Raw genomic sequence first — 17,878 nt, forward strand, 5'->3', positions numbered from 1 at the left:
ATTAAATACAAATAGTGTTTAATGAAAACTGATTGCACAATATACAATAAACAGCTAGGCTGTGAGGATTCCTAGGACACCGACATCTTAAAATCTAATATATATATATATGTGTGTGTGTGTGTGTATTTTAATGGGAGAGCGTGCTAAGCTTCATCCTGGGCTAATCATAATCGAACATAAGACTTATTACTTATAAATGAAGAAAAATATCATTAAATCGTAGTATTACGTGACAATATATATTTAATATTTAACACAGATATATACATGCACACCCACGTCTTGAATTTTTAAATTTTAAGGGAGGGAGGGAAGGAAGGAAGGAAGGTTGGTTTGGCATCAACATACAACATTCACATCGTCCTCAGTCGTCTCAGTCGGTACGTCCCTTTCCCTTTGTTTATTTGTACTCCGACCCCAGCTGCCGCCCGTACGCGGCTTCTAGTGAGCTTCCTCCAAATATCAATCCCATTTTCTTCCAAGACAAAAAACAAAAAAATAAAAATAAATAACTGAAAATAAATAAAGACACAAAATTGGTTTGGTCCACAATTACAATTAGGGACCATATTTTATTTTTTTTAGGAGTTCGTTTTTGCTCACCCTGACTTTATACCGTTTTCAAAAATTTACCAAGTGTCTATTTAACAAATCATGATTACGTACGTATTTAATGAGGTTCGTTCTTTTGATTTAGATTGCATTAGCCTGGAATTTCTGTTTAATATTTTGACGAAAAATGTAAACATATATATTAGATTATAATAAATTCTACATTTGGGCAGAAAAAATAAAAAATAAAAGTTCATGCCTGCTGTGACATCCCACATCGCCCAGGGGAGTGATCCTTAAATGTATATTCCTATCCTTACCTAGCACGAGGCCTTTTGGGAGCTCACTGGCTTCGGGTTCCGTATGAACTCCGAAGTTAAGCGAGAAGAGGGCTAGAGCAATCCTATGATGGGTGACCCATTGGGAAGTTGCTCATGAGTTCCTAAAAACAAAACCGTGAGGGAATGGTAATCCCAAAGCGGACAATATCGTGCTACGGTGGTGGAGCGGGCCGGGGAAGTGATCCGCCCCGGGCCGGGGAAGTGATCCGCCTCGGGTCGGGATGTGACAAAATGGTATCAGAGCCTAACCCTGGTCGCGTGTGTGCCGACGAGGACGTCGGGCCCCTAAGGGGGGTGGATTGTGACATCCCACATCGCCCAGGGGAGTGATCCTTAAATGTAATTCCTATCCTTACCTAGCACGAAGTCTTTTGGGAGCTCACTGGCTTCGGGTTTCGTAGGAACTCCGAAGTTAAGCGAGAAGGGGGCTAGAGCAATCCCATGATGGGTGACCCACTGGGAAGTTGCTCGTGAGTTCCCAAAAACAAAACCGTGAGGGAATGGTAAGCCCAAAGCGGACAATATCGTGCTACGGTGGTGGAGCGGGTCCGGGAAGTGATCCGCTCGGGGCCGGGATGTGACAATTTGGTATCAGAGCCTAACCCTGGTCGCGTGTGTGCCGACGAGGATGTCGGGCCCCTAAGGGGGTGGATTGTGACATCCCACATCGCCTAGGGGAGTGATCCTTAAATGTATATTCCTATCCTTACCTAGCACGAGGCCTTTTGGGAGCTCACTGGCTTCGGGTTTCGTAGGAACTCCGAAGTTAAGCGAGAAGGGGGCTAGAGCAATCCCATGATGGGTGACCCACTGGGAAGTTGCTCGTGAGTTCCCAAAAACAAAACCGTGAGGGAATGGTAAGCCCAAAGCGGACAATATCGTGCTACGGTGGTGGAGCGGGCCCGGGAAGTGATTCGTCCCGGGCCGGGATGTGACACCTGCTCTACATAGCAGAAAAAGAGGAAGAAAAAAAAAACTGAAGTGGTGAAACGGTCATCTTGGGTTATGGGGTGAGCCAAAACGAACTATTTTCTTAATAGAAAAAATCACATCTTAATCGTTTTTAATTTCCCATTCCATGTGCTGGTGACTGTTGGAACTTCCTTTGGTGTGTTAGAACTTCCTGCTCAAACAAGACGTGCATATATCCAGACAGATAGTATTCAGATTAAACAGAGTTTAAATTTTGTATTTTATTAAAAATAAAGAGATAGGATCCTCGTCGGATCCTCTTTGTGAAGATTCCGGAATCCTTTAATCATGTCTTTTCATCATATATTGTATGGTCATAAATCAATTTAAATTATATTATTTAAAATTAAACACAAACAGTACCTGACGAAAATTGACGACATAATGTACAATGAACATACATAATTAAATGATCATTGAGATTCTCACAAAGAAAATACGATCAAGATCCTATCTCAAAAATAAAAGCATAAAAAAAGAGGGGAGGGGTGGAGTGTAGGTCACTCTTCTTGTCACACTATTTGACTTTGGCTTCTGGTAAGACTGTTTATTATTATTATGTTAATATAAGATGGGTTAGGTGAGGTTTTGGACAAAAAAAAATCTCAAATTGTGCAATACTGCAATTGCCATAGAAGGATCGTAGATTCATATGAAGAGGACACAGCTAGCTAGCCTCCTATTTTGACCCTGCTTCTACTTGTCATCTTCATAACATGTAATGTTGATTTACAGGCTTGAATATGCATGGATTGAAAATGTACGGCGATTTGGATCCTCGAAGATCATTGAGAGTTTTTGGTTAGTTGATCATACCTACGGAAGCATCTGGGATTGGTAAAAATGGTTACGGTAGCTAAATGTATGAGTTGGGATGGGCGAGACTTCGATTTTTTTAGCACGGTAATATGATGGAGATATTTTTATTTTAGTAGACATCAAAGAAAATACATTAAAAAAATCTGTTTATATTCTACAACTCATAGACTAAATAGCTAAAATGAATTTCTTTTATGATTTAAATTCTTGTTAGTTCGAAGAATCTCCAAATTTAATCGGTGATATTATTATAAATTATTGTATTTTTTTTTAATTTGAAATTTTGGTGAATAACAAACCTAACAAAAGCAAATAGGGAAGCATAATTAGGGGAATAGGTAGACATTGTCAGATGCCTGCTAATATACAACTGAGACTGATTAATTATTACTAATTAAACAAGTATGTGACATGGGCATTTTATGGAGGCCCTTTTCCACCTAAGAAGGCATCTCTTTTCACTTTTCATTCAATTTTTACAACAAAGCACAGCATCTTTTCAACATCCTTACGGCTCACCATTTTATTTAACAGTTGAATGAGCTTAAATTTTGAAATTTGTGTTTATCGACTACAAAAATTTTGAAATTTAAACTCATTTAACGATGATAAATATGGCGATGGACATCAACGTCACTTAAAAATGTTGAACAAAAATATTCCTCATTTTTCATCCTCTTACTACCACTTGTATTGTGTTGATAAATTCCTATAATCTTGAAGACTGCAAAATGTTTATTTTTTGGTTGGAGACCAAAAAGAAAAATTAAAACTAAAACTAAATTATAATTCATTTCTATACCCAAGTCTGTGTTTGCTATGGCCCGCGCAGCGCACAACTGATTTTAGTGGTGCGTCCCACATCGAACATGAACCGTGTTCCGCTGACCTCGTTCGGCAGCCACGTAGGCATTTGCCAGTTGGGTGATCGCCATGTTGTGGGCCCCAAATCTAGCTGTCTCCAATCAGCTGATCATCAAATTGGCGCACCCAAGCAACAGCTTCCGGTTTCCGGCTCGAGCCACCCTTCATGTACCTGTTCATTGATTCGCAGAGTTCCGATCTGCTGTGGTGGAGAACATCTCGAGTTCAGCGTTTTCCATTATTTGGAGAAAAGAAATTGTAGCATTAGTCTCTTAATTTTATTTTAATTGAAATAGTTACCACTCAATAAAAAATTTATGGCCATTGATCTCTTAATTTTTCAAAATGTGCAGTTATAGTATTTTTCGTCAACTCCGTTAAAATTTCCATCAAAATGAGCTAGCAATAAGGGGTGAAAGCGTGAGGTAAGCCTCACCAAGATCTAACAATAATATGGTTGAAATTTGCATTTTACGAGAAACAAAATTTTAGTATTGCTTTTTTTATTTTATAATCCTCTAACCAAATTTCTGTATACGGTTGACAATTGGCAAGGCCACAGCCACCCGCGTAATCGTAACGACTCTAACGAGAGCTCACGGCAAAACACGTAGGATCTTCCTCTTCGAATCCTCCCTCCTCCAGACACATCTCCACTAAAAGACAAGGCCGAGTTCCGACTAGGACCGGTGGTGCACACTGCGCTCCCGGTTCACCCAAGCCGATCCCGGAGCCGACTCGCTCGAATCAACACAACGTGGAAGCGCGTATTAATTTAGTTCACACTTAAACAGTTAGACCCAGGTTCTACATTGATGTTAACATTTCGTTTAATTAATTAAACACCCCCAGACACAGTCCAAATATTAATTAATTAATCTAAATTAAATAATTAAAATGAATTAAACTAATATAAATATAAACACTGAAAAGCCAGCCTGAAAGGTTCCAGAGCTGCTCAGAGCTCTCTCTCTCTCTCCATCTCAGCTGAACAAATCTCGCACATTTCCCAAGAAGGCCTCAACGACACCGTTCTGAGATCGCCGGAAGCTGTCCAGCTCTGTAATTTTTCCGGCGAGGCCTCTCCGGCAATGTGTAACTTACGCGCTCTGGTTGTAGCTGCTCTGCTTCTTCACTCTGTAGTAGCTCTGGTCTCTGCTCAGCGATCTAGTCAATGGAAAACACTTAGCGGTAATCCTCTAAACCACCGGCCTCTGTTTTGCTTCATGTATAAATTTTTCTTGAATTTTTGATAATTTTGTGTTTGGTTGCTGAGAAAATGGAGGAATCCGGGAAATATTGAGACGGCGGAAGTTATAAATAGAAAGTAGTTGCTTAATTGCGTATTATATAGTGAGTGTGCATGTAACGTGTTTAGTGGAATTAAGTGTATTTCTTGTTGAATAGGGGAAGAAAGTTTTCAATTTCATTAAACAAAGGAGAAAAAAGCTTTCTGGCCTTCCTTTTTTGTACTAGTTTTTTTCCTTGCTTTTGATTACGAAGCTGAAAAGCCGCTTGATTGATACTGAGATTGAATTCGAAATCGGGCTAGGAGAATTGGTCTATCCCGACTGTATTAATTTTGAGGAGATGTATGATAAAAAAATAACTTAAGGAAATGTGAAACATGGGTTTCAAAATTCGGCGCTTTTAAACGACGATCTTTTTGAAAGTTTTCATAATTTCCCATTGGTTTGAAATGGGAACAATTGCTAGAATCTGTTAGTGCTCCCAATTGGGAATCTGTATTATTGTGGTACAATTTTTCCCAACTATATGTTCAATGAGCTAACTGGATTGATCTGGTTTGCAGGAGATCCACCTAAGGTTGTAGCACGCGGTGGATTTTCAGGGCTCTTTCCAGGTTTTACTTCCGCGGCGTTCAATTTTGCATTGATCACAAGTGTACCCGATGTGATCTTATGGTGTGATGTTCAGTTGACGAAGGATGGAGCTGGAATTTGCTTTCCAGATCTCTTGTTGAATAATAATTCCAATATTAACGAGGTCTTGCCGCAAAAGGAGAAAACTTACCTAGTTAATGGAGTTAGTACCAAAGGATGGTTTACCGTGGATTATACTTGGGATGGCCTAGTAAATATCTCTGGTGAGTGCAAATTGTCTGAAACTGTTTCTGCTATATTGTTAATGGCCATGATTTTAACAAGGCTGTGCATGTCAAGTTACTTGAATACAGAAGTAACTAAAAAGGAATTTGCATTTTTTTCCCCTCTTTTTATTTGGTTACTTAATTTTTTATGAAAGGGTGACTGCTGAATTTGAAGACTATGTCGTATAAACTTTACGATCCAAACATGTCATGTTAGATACACTTCTGACATTCTATATGTTATTATGTCGTATAAACTATTTCATATGTACAATTTAATAAGTAACACATACAATGTTAAAAGTATTTCTGAGATAACATGCTAGCTCGACCACCGCATACACTAGATATATTTATGTGCATAAAATGTATATATCACTTTGAAAGCAAAAGACAACGTATATGTTAACTACTATTTGTTATTGGTAAGAGAAACAATGCACGTTAACTCCTATAATGTCTTACTGATTTTTTGTCACCCATACAGTTACTCAGGGGATATATTCTCGAGCTAATAGGTTTGATGGCAATATGTACCCAATTCTCCTTGTCGAAGATGTTGCTACGCAGTTCAAACCTCCAGGCTTATGGTTGAATATTCAGGTATAAGATAAACTATAGCTTTCTCTTGTCTTTAGAATTGTGAAGTCACGTTTTAACCTTTCCTTTAGATTTCTTTATCTGTTTGAAGAGATGTCTTTTCTCTAATGCTTTTGCAGCATGATATTTTCTTCTCACAACACAACTTGAGCATGAGAAGCTATGTGCTTTCTGTATCTAGACAAGTGGTTGTCAGTTATATCTCATCACCGGAGGTGGCTTTTCTGAACAGTATTAAATCACGGGTTAGTCCGAGTGTAACAAAGCTGGTCTTTCGGTTTTTGGCACAAGATGAGACAGAGCCTTCAACCAACCAAACTTATGGTTCCTTATTGAAGAATCTCACATTTATCAAGACATTTGCCTCAGGAATTCTAATTCCTAAAACTTACATATGGCCTGTCACGAATGATAATTATTTAGTGCCTCACACTTCAGTTGTTTTGGATGCTCATAAAGAAGGGCTAACCGTATTTGCGTCAGATTTTGTGAATGACGTTCCATTACCCTACAATTACAGTTACGATCCAGTGTCTGAGTACCTGCAATTTGTTGACAATGGTGACTTCAGTGTTGATGGTGTACTATCTGACTTCCCAATAACACCATCAGAGGCCATAGGTAACTTATCTTTTTCCTGTTCATAAGATTTAGTTTTTAGTACGTAACTCTATACGTTTGAAAGAAGATTAAATTTTTTAATGCATCATAGGATGCTTATGAATGATTTAACATTTTGAGGAACTGAATTCAACATATCTTCTAATCTGAACATTTTTTTTTCTACTATGATCCCTTTTAACTGAAATCTTGGAGAGTTGATTTAGGTGTCAATATTTGTTGCTTATTCCAATTTAAAACATTAAAATTGTCTTGATGACGATGATTTTTCTTGACTACCGCAGATTGTTTTGCTCACCTTGCAAGTAATGCTTCAGGACAAGGTACATCATTGTTTTGTGGTGTTTAGATTTAAAAATTGGCCCTGCTGAGTTGATATTCATAAATTCTGACTTTATTTTACTGATATACGCAAATATCTGAGCATTTTTGCTATAATGTATTTCTTTCATCTATCTTATGATCCAGCCAAGCCCTTGGTTATCTCAAAATATGGAGCAAGTGGAGACTTCCCTAGTTGTACTGACTTGGCATACACAAAAGCAATTGCAGATGGGGTAGATGTACTTGATTGTCCTGTACAAATATCCAAGGATGGGATACCATTTTGCGCAAGCTCTATAAATCTTATAGATAGCACGACAGTTGCTCAATCAGGTTTTAGCAACCTCACAACGTTTGTTCCAGAAATTAAGGCTGGCAGTGGAATATATACCTTTAGCCTAGCATGGAAAGACATTGAAGGCCTGACCCGTAAGTAGAAATAGAGTGTCATTTGCTTGCTTATCAGTGCGATGTTCAAATTTTATTGTTTTACGTATTTATATGATCTCTTCACAAACCATAGAACCTTTAAGTCTGTACGAGATTTCCGTTTTAAGACATCCATTTCTCAGATTATGTTATAACTCAGACTGGTGATAAATATTCTTCCTTTTTTTTTCTTCTAAACAGGACACTGGTAAAAGTTTACCAACTTTCTAATACACTTAAATTTCTTGAGTGTCACTGTGTTTTAATCTTACACATAACCACTTCCCTTGACATCCTAAATCCTTATATGCCATGTAGGGAGACCCTTGTTAGGAACGTTTGTCACCGGTGCTATTAACTGTTACTTCATAAGAATTCACAAACAAGAACACTTTTCTTGAACAATAATTTGACATCCGTTCTATTATTTTTTTCGTATTGTAACTGTAGCGACAATATCAAATCCCTCGTCAAACTATGCATTGTTCCGGAATCCAAGGTTCAAAACTGGTGGCAAGTACTTGACATTATCTGATTTCTTGGCCTTGGCAAAGAAGTCAAGCTCTCTTTCTGGTGTCTTGATTGGCATAGAGGTGGGTATTTGCTTCATGTTTCACTGCTTGGCCTATGATTTCATGCTTTGTTTGTTGGAAGCTTCAGTAGTTGTTTTTCCAATTTGGGACTTCAATACAATTTCACCATGTCGTTATGGTGGTAACATTTTGTACTGCCTTCTTTCAGTACGCAGCGTATCTTGCAGAGGAGCAGAGATTAAGTGTAACTGATGCAGTCATGAATACCTTGAGCAAAGCAGGTTTTGATAATAAGACAGCGCTAAATGTCAAGATTCAGTCCACTAATAGCTCTGTTCTGATGAAGTTCAAGGAGAAAACCAGTTACGAACTTGTTTACAAAATTGAAGAGAATATTGGTGATACCCTTAGTTCAACTGTTGAGGACATCAAGAAGTTTGCGGACTCTGTGGTCGTCAACAAGGCCTCTATCTTTCCCGAAAGCGAGGCATTTATCACTGGAGTAACAGATGTTGTATCAAAACTACAAGCTGCTAAGCTTCCGGTTTATGTTGAACTTTTCAGCAATGAGTTTGTAACTCAAGCATGGGACTTCTTCTCAGATCCAACTGTGGAGATCAATTCATTTGTCTCAGGGGCCAATATTGATGGCGTTATCACGGACTTTCCCAAAACGGCCGCGAGATACAAAAGTAAGTGTGTACGTCTATACATCTTTTTCAGGTCTGAATGATGTTAGATGCATTAGCGCTTTGTAGATTATAATCAGAGTGCAAGTCCATTTTTCTTTTAGCTACTAAGATTACCGGACATACTTTAGCGACTAATATTTGGTGCTTGATTGTTGCAGAGAACCTGTGTTTACGTCAAAAGGAAATACCCAGCTACATGAGTCCTGTTCAGCCAGCCAGTCTGGTACAAGTCATTACCCCTTCATATTTGCCACCTGCAGAGGCTCCAAATCCAGTCCTGACGGAGAGTGATGTGATTGAGCCACCTTTGCCTTCCGTTACAGCCCTGGCTCCTGCGCCAACCGGTGGATCCACAGCGGGAGTTTCACCTCGACCTTCTGGTCAGCCTAAGATTGCCGTACGCTTCTTCCTCTCGTATCTGGCTATGGCAATTGCCGCTCTTTTCCTGTTCTGAAACTGTTGAGGCATGAGTTGATCATATATTGTAATTTAAACATCTTGTTGCTCTTGCTTTGGAGCATTTTGCTGAATGAATATACCGGGGCTAATCATTATTTTATTTTTAACTCGATTACTGGATAGCTGTGCATTCAGGCTTTTGATGTTGTAGGAAATTAAATTCCTCTTTCTTCTCCTCGTAAATTTATGCCGTATTTTATTCGTATTTCGTGGATGTATTTGTACTCATAAATCTTGATTCTATTCCAAATATCAATAAATTGGACACTCTTTTTCCCTTAAACTGGATTGATATTCTCGGGAGAATTTTATTAAGGCCCATTGTATGCACTCTGTCTTCAATTGCACGTATTCCGGTCGTTAAAACTAGGAGAGATCGGTAAAATAATCTAAACTGAAAGCATATATATAATTTTGGTCCAGATACACCATTGATTGAATCGGCATATTATATTATGTAATAGATAAAATTACATTTGTTAAAGCAATTTTTGATGGCGCAGCTCCATTACCAAAGTTCATGCCGATGATGGCGCTACATCAATGAGTCACGCACATCAATGTTTAGTTAAATCAACTTTACCTGTTGGATTTGTTTTTCAATCTCTTTCATTTATTTCTAGGCTTTCATTGATGCATGGACTCAACCTGTCAAAACAATGGAGGTGGTGTGGTTTTGTTCCCAGCGGGGAAATACTTGGTGGAGCCTGTGGTTTTCACAGTGGATGCAAGGGACAGGGAATCCTACTGTGTCCTGGGTGCATGGCTTGGCCCTTTTTGTACTGAAGTGAAGGGTTTCTATGATCATAGTAGATTAGGAATTATGCACAAGTCACCTCCCCCGTTTTGGCCTGTCGTCTGTACAAAATTCAAAGCAAAAAATAAATATTTAATTATTTCTATGATCATATTTAATTATTGCAACTACATCTTCATATATGCAATATTATATGTTTTTACATGCTTTTGTAATTTGGAGGAAAATAATTAAGTGGCATGTGGACGGGTTAGATTTCATGGTAAGGAACTAGCTAGGGGCTGTGCAGATTTGTGCAGTTTCCTTTGGCTTTTGATGGAAACTCCAAGTTTAACTGTCTTTACTTTTTTGTTGCTCTTCCTTTGTCTCGGATGAATATCCATCTTGGTTTTTCCTCTGTGTCTTTGTCTTCAGCTTGAATGTGCCGTTTCATGTATTTTGTTCAATGTAATCATGTTTCTTTCTTTTCGTTTGACAGAAAATGAATCAGCTTTCAATCTCATCTATTGCATCACATTCAAGCTAATGGACCATCAATGGCTTTCAATGCGTGCATCCTATATCGATTTTAATTGACATATTTTTCAAGAAGCCCTCCCTTTATCTGCATTTGTGGCTAATCTTTGGATATATATTATAACCTTCTGGTCAACTTCAGTTTCCCAAATGCTGTGAAAATAGTGATATTAACGTGTGGATAACGAAAAACCTCACCAGTCATCTTGTGTCCTGAGTCCGGGGCTGAATTTAATATATTGGTTTTGAGGTTCCAGATTGCATCTTGTAGAAGTTAATTTCACACTTGTAAGTCGAGGTTTGGGTTGGGGAAGTCTATTACGCTTCATCGACGGGTGGAGCACTTGAAAGCCCCCCACCTCTCCCACCCTACACAGAGGCTGGAAAAAGAAAGGACCCTGAACACAACTCTCTCTCTCTCTCTCTCTCTCTCTCTCTCTTTCTCGTACGGGCAAGCTGCGCTCCCCGTTACTGCAGCTATATAAATAAGTATAACTTTATCTACTAGAACTTGAACCTATAAGTTATGTAATTGATTTTCCTTGCATTGCTAGTTGAATAATATTGACCAAGTGTCTAGTATGTTTATAAGAGCTCCATAAAAGAAGAACAAAGAGCTGAGAGCACAATGGACTTGCAAAAGGGGAATGAAGATATTATCGCACAATTGAAGGTCTTTTGGCTGCAAGTCAGGGGTAGACGAATAGCACAGGATAGACTTTTTTGGTTAGCAAGCACCTCATTGTCTAAAGGTGTTGAATTGCTATTAAGTTGAAATGAGAGACCATGAGTGTATCCTACTCAAAACTTTTAGTTTTGTGGATGTTCATGTTAGATTTTGAGACGTCACTTGGTTTTCGACTTATGTGATTAAATTCTTGATTAATAAAAATGTGATTTACTCAAGTATTACCTTAATTTGTTATGAATTCTAATTTCAAATTATAAAAGGAATGTGGTAATTAGTTCATCACATATTGGAAACAAATGGGTATCTGACTTTGACATATGTGACGCACCACGCCTCACATATCAAATAAATAGGTAACGATTTTAGCCTCACTTGCACATACGATACGTGACGGATTTATACGTCACCCAATTATGTTTTTTGTGACGCTTACTTCGTCACATATCTCCTGAATTTGGTATTTGAATCAATTAATAGGTGGCGAAAATGGTGTCACGTATACATAAAATATGTGACGAGTGTGACATTCACCACGTATACGTTCGATGACGCCTCATAAGTGACGCTCATTGTGATGCTGAAAATACGTCACATATTATCAAATATGACACATTTTCTCTTTTTGTGACAAATATCGATCGTCACATAAGCCCTATTTTCTTATAGTGCCAAGGTCCCTCTGCTTGGTCTTATAACAACTGCAAGAACGATCCACATTGCAAGCGACTTCCTACCGTAAGTTCCATTGCCGGGTTTGTTAAATATATAATATTTTGAACTTGCATGAGAACAGGTCAAGTCTTGCCTCATGCTGCTTGGCCATTTTTTCTGGATCTAATCAAATAATGCTAGAAATATTATGTTTTTTCATAAAAGTATTATGTTTTTTTTTTTTATAGAGAAAACGGTAGCAATGGTTCTTTAACTTTAACCCAATTAAAATAATAGTTCCTAAACTAAAAATCCATGATCATTGGTCCCTTAACTTATTAAAATATGCATCTATGGTCCTTTTCGTCAATACCGTCAAAATTCCGTTAAAATGACTCACGTTGGAAGGGTCATTGCTACAATTGAATTACAGTTGAGGGATCATTGCTATAATTGGGTTAAAGTTGAGGAACTATTGCTATAATTTTTTTCATTTGGTTTTCCATATTTGCCCCTTAATTCAACCTCATACGCGTGACACATGACTTATTTTGACGGGGGTTCTAATGGAGCTTTACGAAAAGACCATAAATTTTTAGTTAAAAGATCATTGCTCAAATTGGATTGAATTTAAAAGACCTTCTTTTTTTTTTTTTTTTAATGATCGGCCTAACATTATTCCTAAAAGTGTCTTGCTTTTATTAAAGATATAGTTGACAAAAGTGATTCTTAAAAAATCAATCATTACTAAGATATTGTAAATAAATGTAGTCAAAAGCAATATAATTTGCCCCTTTCTTGAATAATAGATGATTGCTTTCTTAATTATTACCTATCATTTACCGTTTGATATGTGCGTAAAACTTCTTCCATTTTAATTAGTAATTTGTGCGACTAATTCGTAGGTAATGAGATAACTCCTTAAACAAGAAATGAGCAAGCAATATTCGTTAGAAAAACAGGTTTTTATTTTATTGTTTAATACAACGATAATAATGAAAAAAAATTGATGTCATCTTCATAATAGATCAACAATCAATTGGTATCAAATTTATTATTTATGAAATTCGAATATGAAACTTTTCACTTACATATGTGACTGATATGTTGATTTTCTTATTATACCATCAATCTTTTTGAATGGACGAGTTCTGTATAATATTGTTTGAATGGTACTACGTTGAATGTATGGATATTGCTGATTTTTAATGTTTTTGTTTCCTTTTCATTTTTTTATGTCAGACCTTGAGATTGGATTTCGTCACAAATTCAAAGATCCATGACATAACATCGATCAACAGCAAGAACGTCCACATCAACCTTTTTGCGAGCCATGACATAACGATTCAGAACATCACCGTATCAGCTCCCGGTGACAGCCCTCACACCGACGGAATCCACATTGGTACATCACACCACATCGAAATCTTGGATTCAATGATCGACACCGGGGACGATTGCATATCCTTCAGTTTTGTATCAAACAAGATAAAAATCAGCGGAGTTCACTGCGGTCCGGGCCACGGAATCAGCATTGGAAGCCTTGGCAAGGGTGCTGGTGACGATGTGTCATTCGTGGACATAAGAAACTGCACCTTCGTTGGTACTACAAATGGAGTGAGAGTCAAAACATGGGCTCCCTCCCAACCAGGCACTGTTTCACATCTTACCGTTGAGTACGTTGGAATCGATAAGGTCGATAACCCCATCATCATCGATCAACAATATTGCCCTGCACGTAGTTGCAGTACAACGGTACGTAATAATAACAACATATATTTTTTTTTAACGGAAAATAATAAAGGTTTAGGGGCATTTGCATTTTTATTCTTTGGTAAGATGATTTTCTTGACTAAGCCCAAGTGTTCGATCATATTTTGATTTTGGCCATTTGATTAGTTACGTTTATTATGATTATACATGTTGATAATTACATGAAAATGTCCCTATAACGAAATATCAAAATCAAAATCTACTATGGCACGAGGTTAATAATAAAGTGATGTTGTTTGGACACATAAAGTTGATACTCTTGCTAGCCACTTTCTAATACAAATGTGACTCACATCCAAGAAATCTAATTATTTTAATTGATCGGAGTACCGCTATCTAAAGATGTATATTAATTGATAACAAAATTAAAGATGTGCATTGTATATACAATATGATCCTTATTAATATGTATTATGTGTGTGTGTGTGTATTATTACTTAGGGGAAAAAGAATGATTTGAAACTATTACAATAATTTAAAGGAGGGAGAAGTTTCGAACCAAGACGTATGGTTGGAAACTCAACACCCTATTCACTTGGATATTAGACCAACATGTTTGTTAATATGTATGAATATCTAGGTCTTATGTAGAACTTTGATTATAATTGGGTCAGTTGATTTTACTGTGTGCAGGAATCCTCGAGGGTACAGATTCAAGATGTTAAGTTCAGTAATATATGGGGTAGTTCAACCACACAGAGTGCTATTACATTGAAATGTAGCCAAACTAACCCCTGCCAGAAGATTGAGATGAGGGACATCAACCTAGCTTACAACGGTCCTGAAGGACCAGCTCACTCGGCATGCACAAACGCAGATGTTGTAACTTATGGCCAACAACAACCACATCCTTGCACAGAAAAGATAGAGCTGTTATACCCCTCAATCTTTGATTAATTAATTAAAAATAGTGTCCACTGTATAACTACTCTTTATGCAACTCTTTGAACCATATATATCATAGTTTTTTTTTATTTCTACGCCCAATCATTCCCTAATAAATCTGTTGTAGTTCAGTGTTAACGATATCGATTTGAATCATTATCATTGGATGAGTTAAATAACCTTCATAAAGGTTCTACCGAAAAAATCTTAGAAAATAATCAATTTAAATCATTATCGTTGGATGAGTCAATTTAAATCATGATACGTGATGGTCTGAAAAGGAAATAGAAGAAAGGGCAATTTTTCTCTGTTTCCTCACTTTCTTTAACTCAGTTTCTATTCCATCTTTATTCCCATTTTTCAAAGGTTGCCCCTCGCGTAATGCTTTTGTATGAATGATGTCAGTAAACAAGGTTTTCCAGTTGTATTACTCATTAATGACTTGAAATGTGACCTTAATCAAGATTTCTGTTCACATGATAAATGCAGTCCACCATATATGATTAGGTAATTGAACAGTAGTTAGAAAGATATCATTATTATATTTTTTTTTATTGATATTGGTCACCTTATTTAAGATTGAATACGATTTTCACATATTTTTATGAATATGTGTTTCGTGAATAAATATATAATATAAAATATTTTCACGATAGTCATCACATTTCACAAATTATATTTCCATAAAATAGTTTTCACATTTAGAACTATTTTCGCAATTTTGGCAATCAGTTCACTTTTCGGATGTTTCCATTAGCTAAAGAACTTACCTTTTATACGAAATTGGTTGGAAAGAAGCATATGTAGCCTTCCTGTTGGCAAGATAGATAACATTGTTTTCAACGTCATGTTCTTGTCTAACATGACAAATTAAATTAGAAAAGTTAAGAAAAAAATGGGTGATTAACTCAATCGTCGTGGACGCAACTCATAAGCTCCGGCAGTCCCTCTCAATCCAAAATGATAAAGAGTGTATCGTAAGTATACGAATTATTAGGGTTCATGTCATCTACCTATTCGGATTGAAGTTTTTGACTATCCATTTATGTTTTTGAGTGTTCGTGAGCTTAGTGTCTAAGGCACGTGCCTTGCTATCAGAAAGTAATGAATTTGAGTTATTATAGCTTGATCCCATCAATTAGACTTCGTTCATTTTTCACTGACAATTACTGTAATCCTGTTTGGTGGCCTCCAACTGTGTCTTGTGGCTTTTACACTACTTTTGTGGTGACATTAGCCTGTTGAATGACGTATTCATCGACATTTAAGGAGGCGAGATATTCCCGGATATGATCGTCTACGTGGCATACACGCTTCGAAGATAGATGAGTTCGAGCCCTCGGATGGCTGTGGAGTGATGTGAGCAAGTCGCCGAGCTCTAGGATAGGATCCTAGCTTGGGCTTTGAAGTTGGTGAGCCAGTGTTGTGGGACTTAATGTAAATAAAAATAGATTGACCCCCGTAACAAGCTTTTCTTTTATTTATGACCCAAACAATATGATCATCCTAGCCTTACAATGTGGAGCCAAAAATAATCAAGAAGAATATGGAGGCGACAAGTGGATTTTTGGGTTAAAAAGACAAGATTACCCTCAAGGCACACCAAGATTTCTACGCGCAAGCAGTGGTAATCATTCCTCAATCAAGTCAAAAGTGCCCAAAATAGGTATTTATTCGAAACCTATTTCATCCATTCTCATCAAATCTTCCCCACAAGATAACCCCTAAATCATTCCTTTCTAATTATATTAATTAACTAATTAATTGATTTATTACCCAATTAATTTATTAATTAGCTAACAAATCATAAATCTCTACCAAAAAAACCATCCAAGTGGCTGGTCCCCATCCTCCCAAAGGGGCCAGCCACACCCCTATAAATACCATCTCATTTTCTCCAAAACTCAATTCCAATTCTCTTGCTAAATTCTCTAAATTCTCCAAACATTTTCCCCTCAAAATTCTAACTTTGGCTTCAAAGGTTCTTCGACCAAAGCCCCTCCCCCAATTCATTGTGGGCGCGTGAGGCTCTTGGCCTTGACCTAAGGTGTTATTTGTTTTGTAGGTGCAATTTTGTCCAAGAGCAAGGAGGAAGAAATTTGCATCTAGAAATTGGTGCTTTCATTGAGAGTTGAGTCACACACTTGTAGAAGACTCTCGCATCCAAGGTTTTTCGTTTTCTTGTTCATTTGTATATTTTTCATACGTTCTTATTCTTGGAATTTTTATTTCTAAAAATTTTTCGATAAAATGTAAAAGAAAAGTACAATGGCAAGGGATTCGGAAACCTTGACGAACGAAAATTTCAAATGTTCAAGAATTAGGACCGCGGCGATCTACAAGGCTTAACACAACGATGAATGGAGCGGCACCATCCCCACGGGGCACCACTGTGGCCACCCTTGGCAAAACCCATAGCGCCAAGGCCATGGCCCAAGTCGTGCCACTTCAACCTTCGAGGACCTAAGCCCTAGTCAAGTCGCCCAAGCCCAACGCGTGCCCAATGCGTTGCCAAGCTAAGCCCTAGCCTCGCACCCACATGCGCCACACGCCAAGCAGCCCACTCCTACAGCCCAACCTGCTCCAAATCGGCCTAAGATTATTTCAACCATCCTCGTTTCAAACTTCTGGGCATATGATTGAACCGGGGGGATTTTCACCACACTTTTCAGTGGATTTGACATTTTCCAACTCAAATCTCGCGCCTGGAGTCTACCACACTTCTATTGATCAAGGAGATGCATTCCTTCCAAGTTCTTCCAACCCAAATAGAAAACAACACTTGTCTCGACAAGTCATAGAATTGACGAGTGCCCTCACATAGCAGATGACCTTGGTGAATCAGCTCTTGCAGCGCACCGAGATGCAACGTGCCCCAGACGAGGTGTCCCGAAGTAGGACAAGGGCAGATGAAGAACCTCTCCAGTAGTGTCCCGGCAAGCAGCCACTCGACTAGCCATAAACCAAGTGTTCAGGTAGTGTACACTCCTGATTGAGCCCCCTAAATAGCGTATACTCCCGTCTTAGCGTGCGAAGGAGCGTGCACTCTCGACTAGGCCGACATACGAGCATACATTCACGATTGGGGCAACACTCCAATAGGCAACATGAGCAACCTTCCAAGCAAATTGTTCATTCGCGGCTAGGCCTGCAATGAGCATCCTTCACCTCACATCGGAGTAAGCAGCACGAAGGACGGAAAGAAGCAGTCACTCAGTCCAGCTCAAGCTCAACCAGTAGCCTGCGAAGAATTCCCTCGCCTACTAAGAACGAACCACATGTACTG

At 38.1% G+C, this 17,878-nt stretch overlaps 2 protein-coding genes across 2 annotated transcripts; both read left to right on the plus strand.

Annotated features, from left to right (window-relative positions):
• Positions 1-4,482: 4,482 nt before the first annotated feature.
• LOC103954516 (glycerophosphodiester phosphodiesterase GDPDL3) lies at positions 4,483-9,419 on the plus strand. The gene is made up of 9 exons (XM_048564175.1): positions 4,483-4,742; positions 5,365-5,658; positions 6,149-6,264; positions 6,381-6,882; positions 7,167-7,205; positions 7,351-7,635; positions 8,086-8,228; positions 8,377-8,860; positions 9,019-9,419. The coding sequence occupies exons 1-9, from the start codon at positions 4,643-4,645 to the stop codon at positions 9,312-9,314; spliced, it is 2,259 nt and encodes a 752-aa protein (XP_048420132.1). The 5' UTR covers positions 4,483-4,642; the 3' UTR covers positions 9,315-9,419.
• Positions 9,420-9,956: 537 nt separating this feature from the next.
• On the plus strand, positions 9,957-14,604 carry LOC103928151 (polygalacturonase-like). The gene is made up of 3 exons (XM_048564109.1): positions 9,957-10,175; positions 13,177-13,689; positions 14,341-14,604. The coding sequence occupies exons 1-3, from the start codon at positions 9,957-9,959 to the stop codon at positions 14,602-14,604; spliced, it is 996 nt and encodes a 331-aa protein (XP_048420066.1).
• The last annotated feature ends 3,274 nt before the right edge of the window (positions 14,605-17,878 follow it).

This window comes from the organism of the source record quoted next, unplaced genomic scaffold, assembly GCF_019419815.1.
Source record: "Pyrus x bretschneideri cultivar Hongxiangsu unplaced genomic scaffold, Pyrus_bretschneideri_v1 Contig38, whole genome shotgun sequence".
Classification (NCBI taxonomy): domain Eukaryota; kingdom Viridiplantae; phylum Streptophyta; class Magnoliopsida; order Rosales; family Rosaceae; genus Pyrus; species Pyrus x bretschneideri.

Excerpts from the sequence above, each read along its gene's own strand:
- LOC103954516 (XM_048564175.1), top strand. The coding sequence starts at position 4,643 with ATGTGTAACTTACGCGCTCTGGTTGTAGCTGCTCTGCTTCTTCACTCT. Across the intron at positions 6,265-6,380 it reads GCTTATGGTTGAATATTCAG|CATGATATTTTCTTCTCACA; the intron begins GTATAAGATAAA and ends ATGCTTTTGCAG. Across the intron at positions 7,206-7,350 it reads AAGTAATGCTTCAGGACAAG|CCAAGCCCTTGGTTATCTCA; the intron begins GTACATCATTGT and ends CTTATGATCCAG.
- LOC103928151 (XM_048564109.1), top strand. The coding sequence starts at position 9,957 with ATGGACTCAACCTGTCAAAACAATGGAGGTGGTGTGGTTTTGTTCCCA. Across the intron at positions 10,176-13,176 it reads CTCCCCCGTTTTGGCCTGTC|ACCTTGAGATTGGATTTCGT; the intron begins GTCTGTACAAAA and ends TTTTTATGTCAG. Across the intron at positions 13,690-14,340 it reads CACGTAGTTGCAGTACAACG|GAATCCTCGAGGGTACAGAT; the intron begins GTACGTAATAAT and ends TACTGTGTGCAG.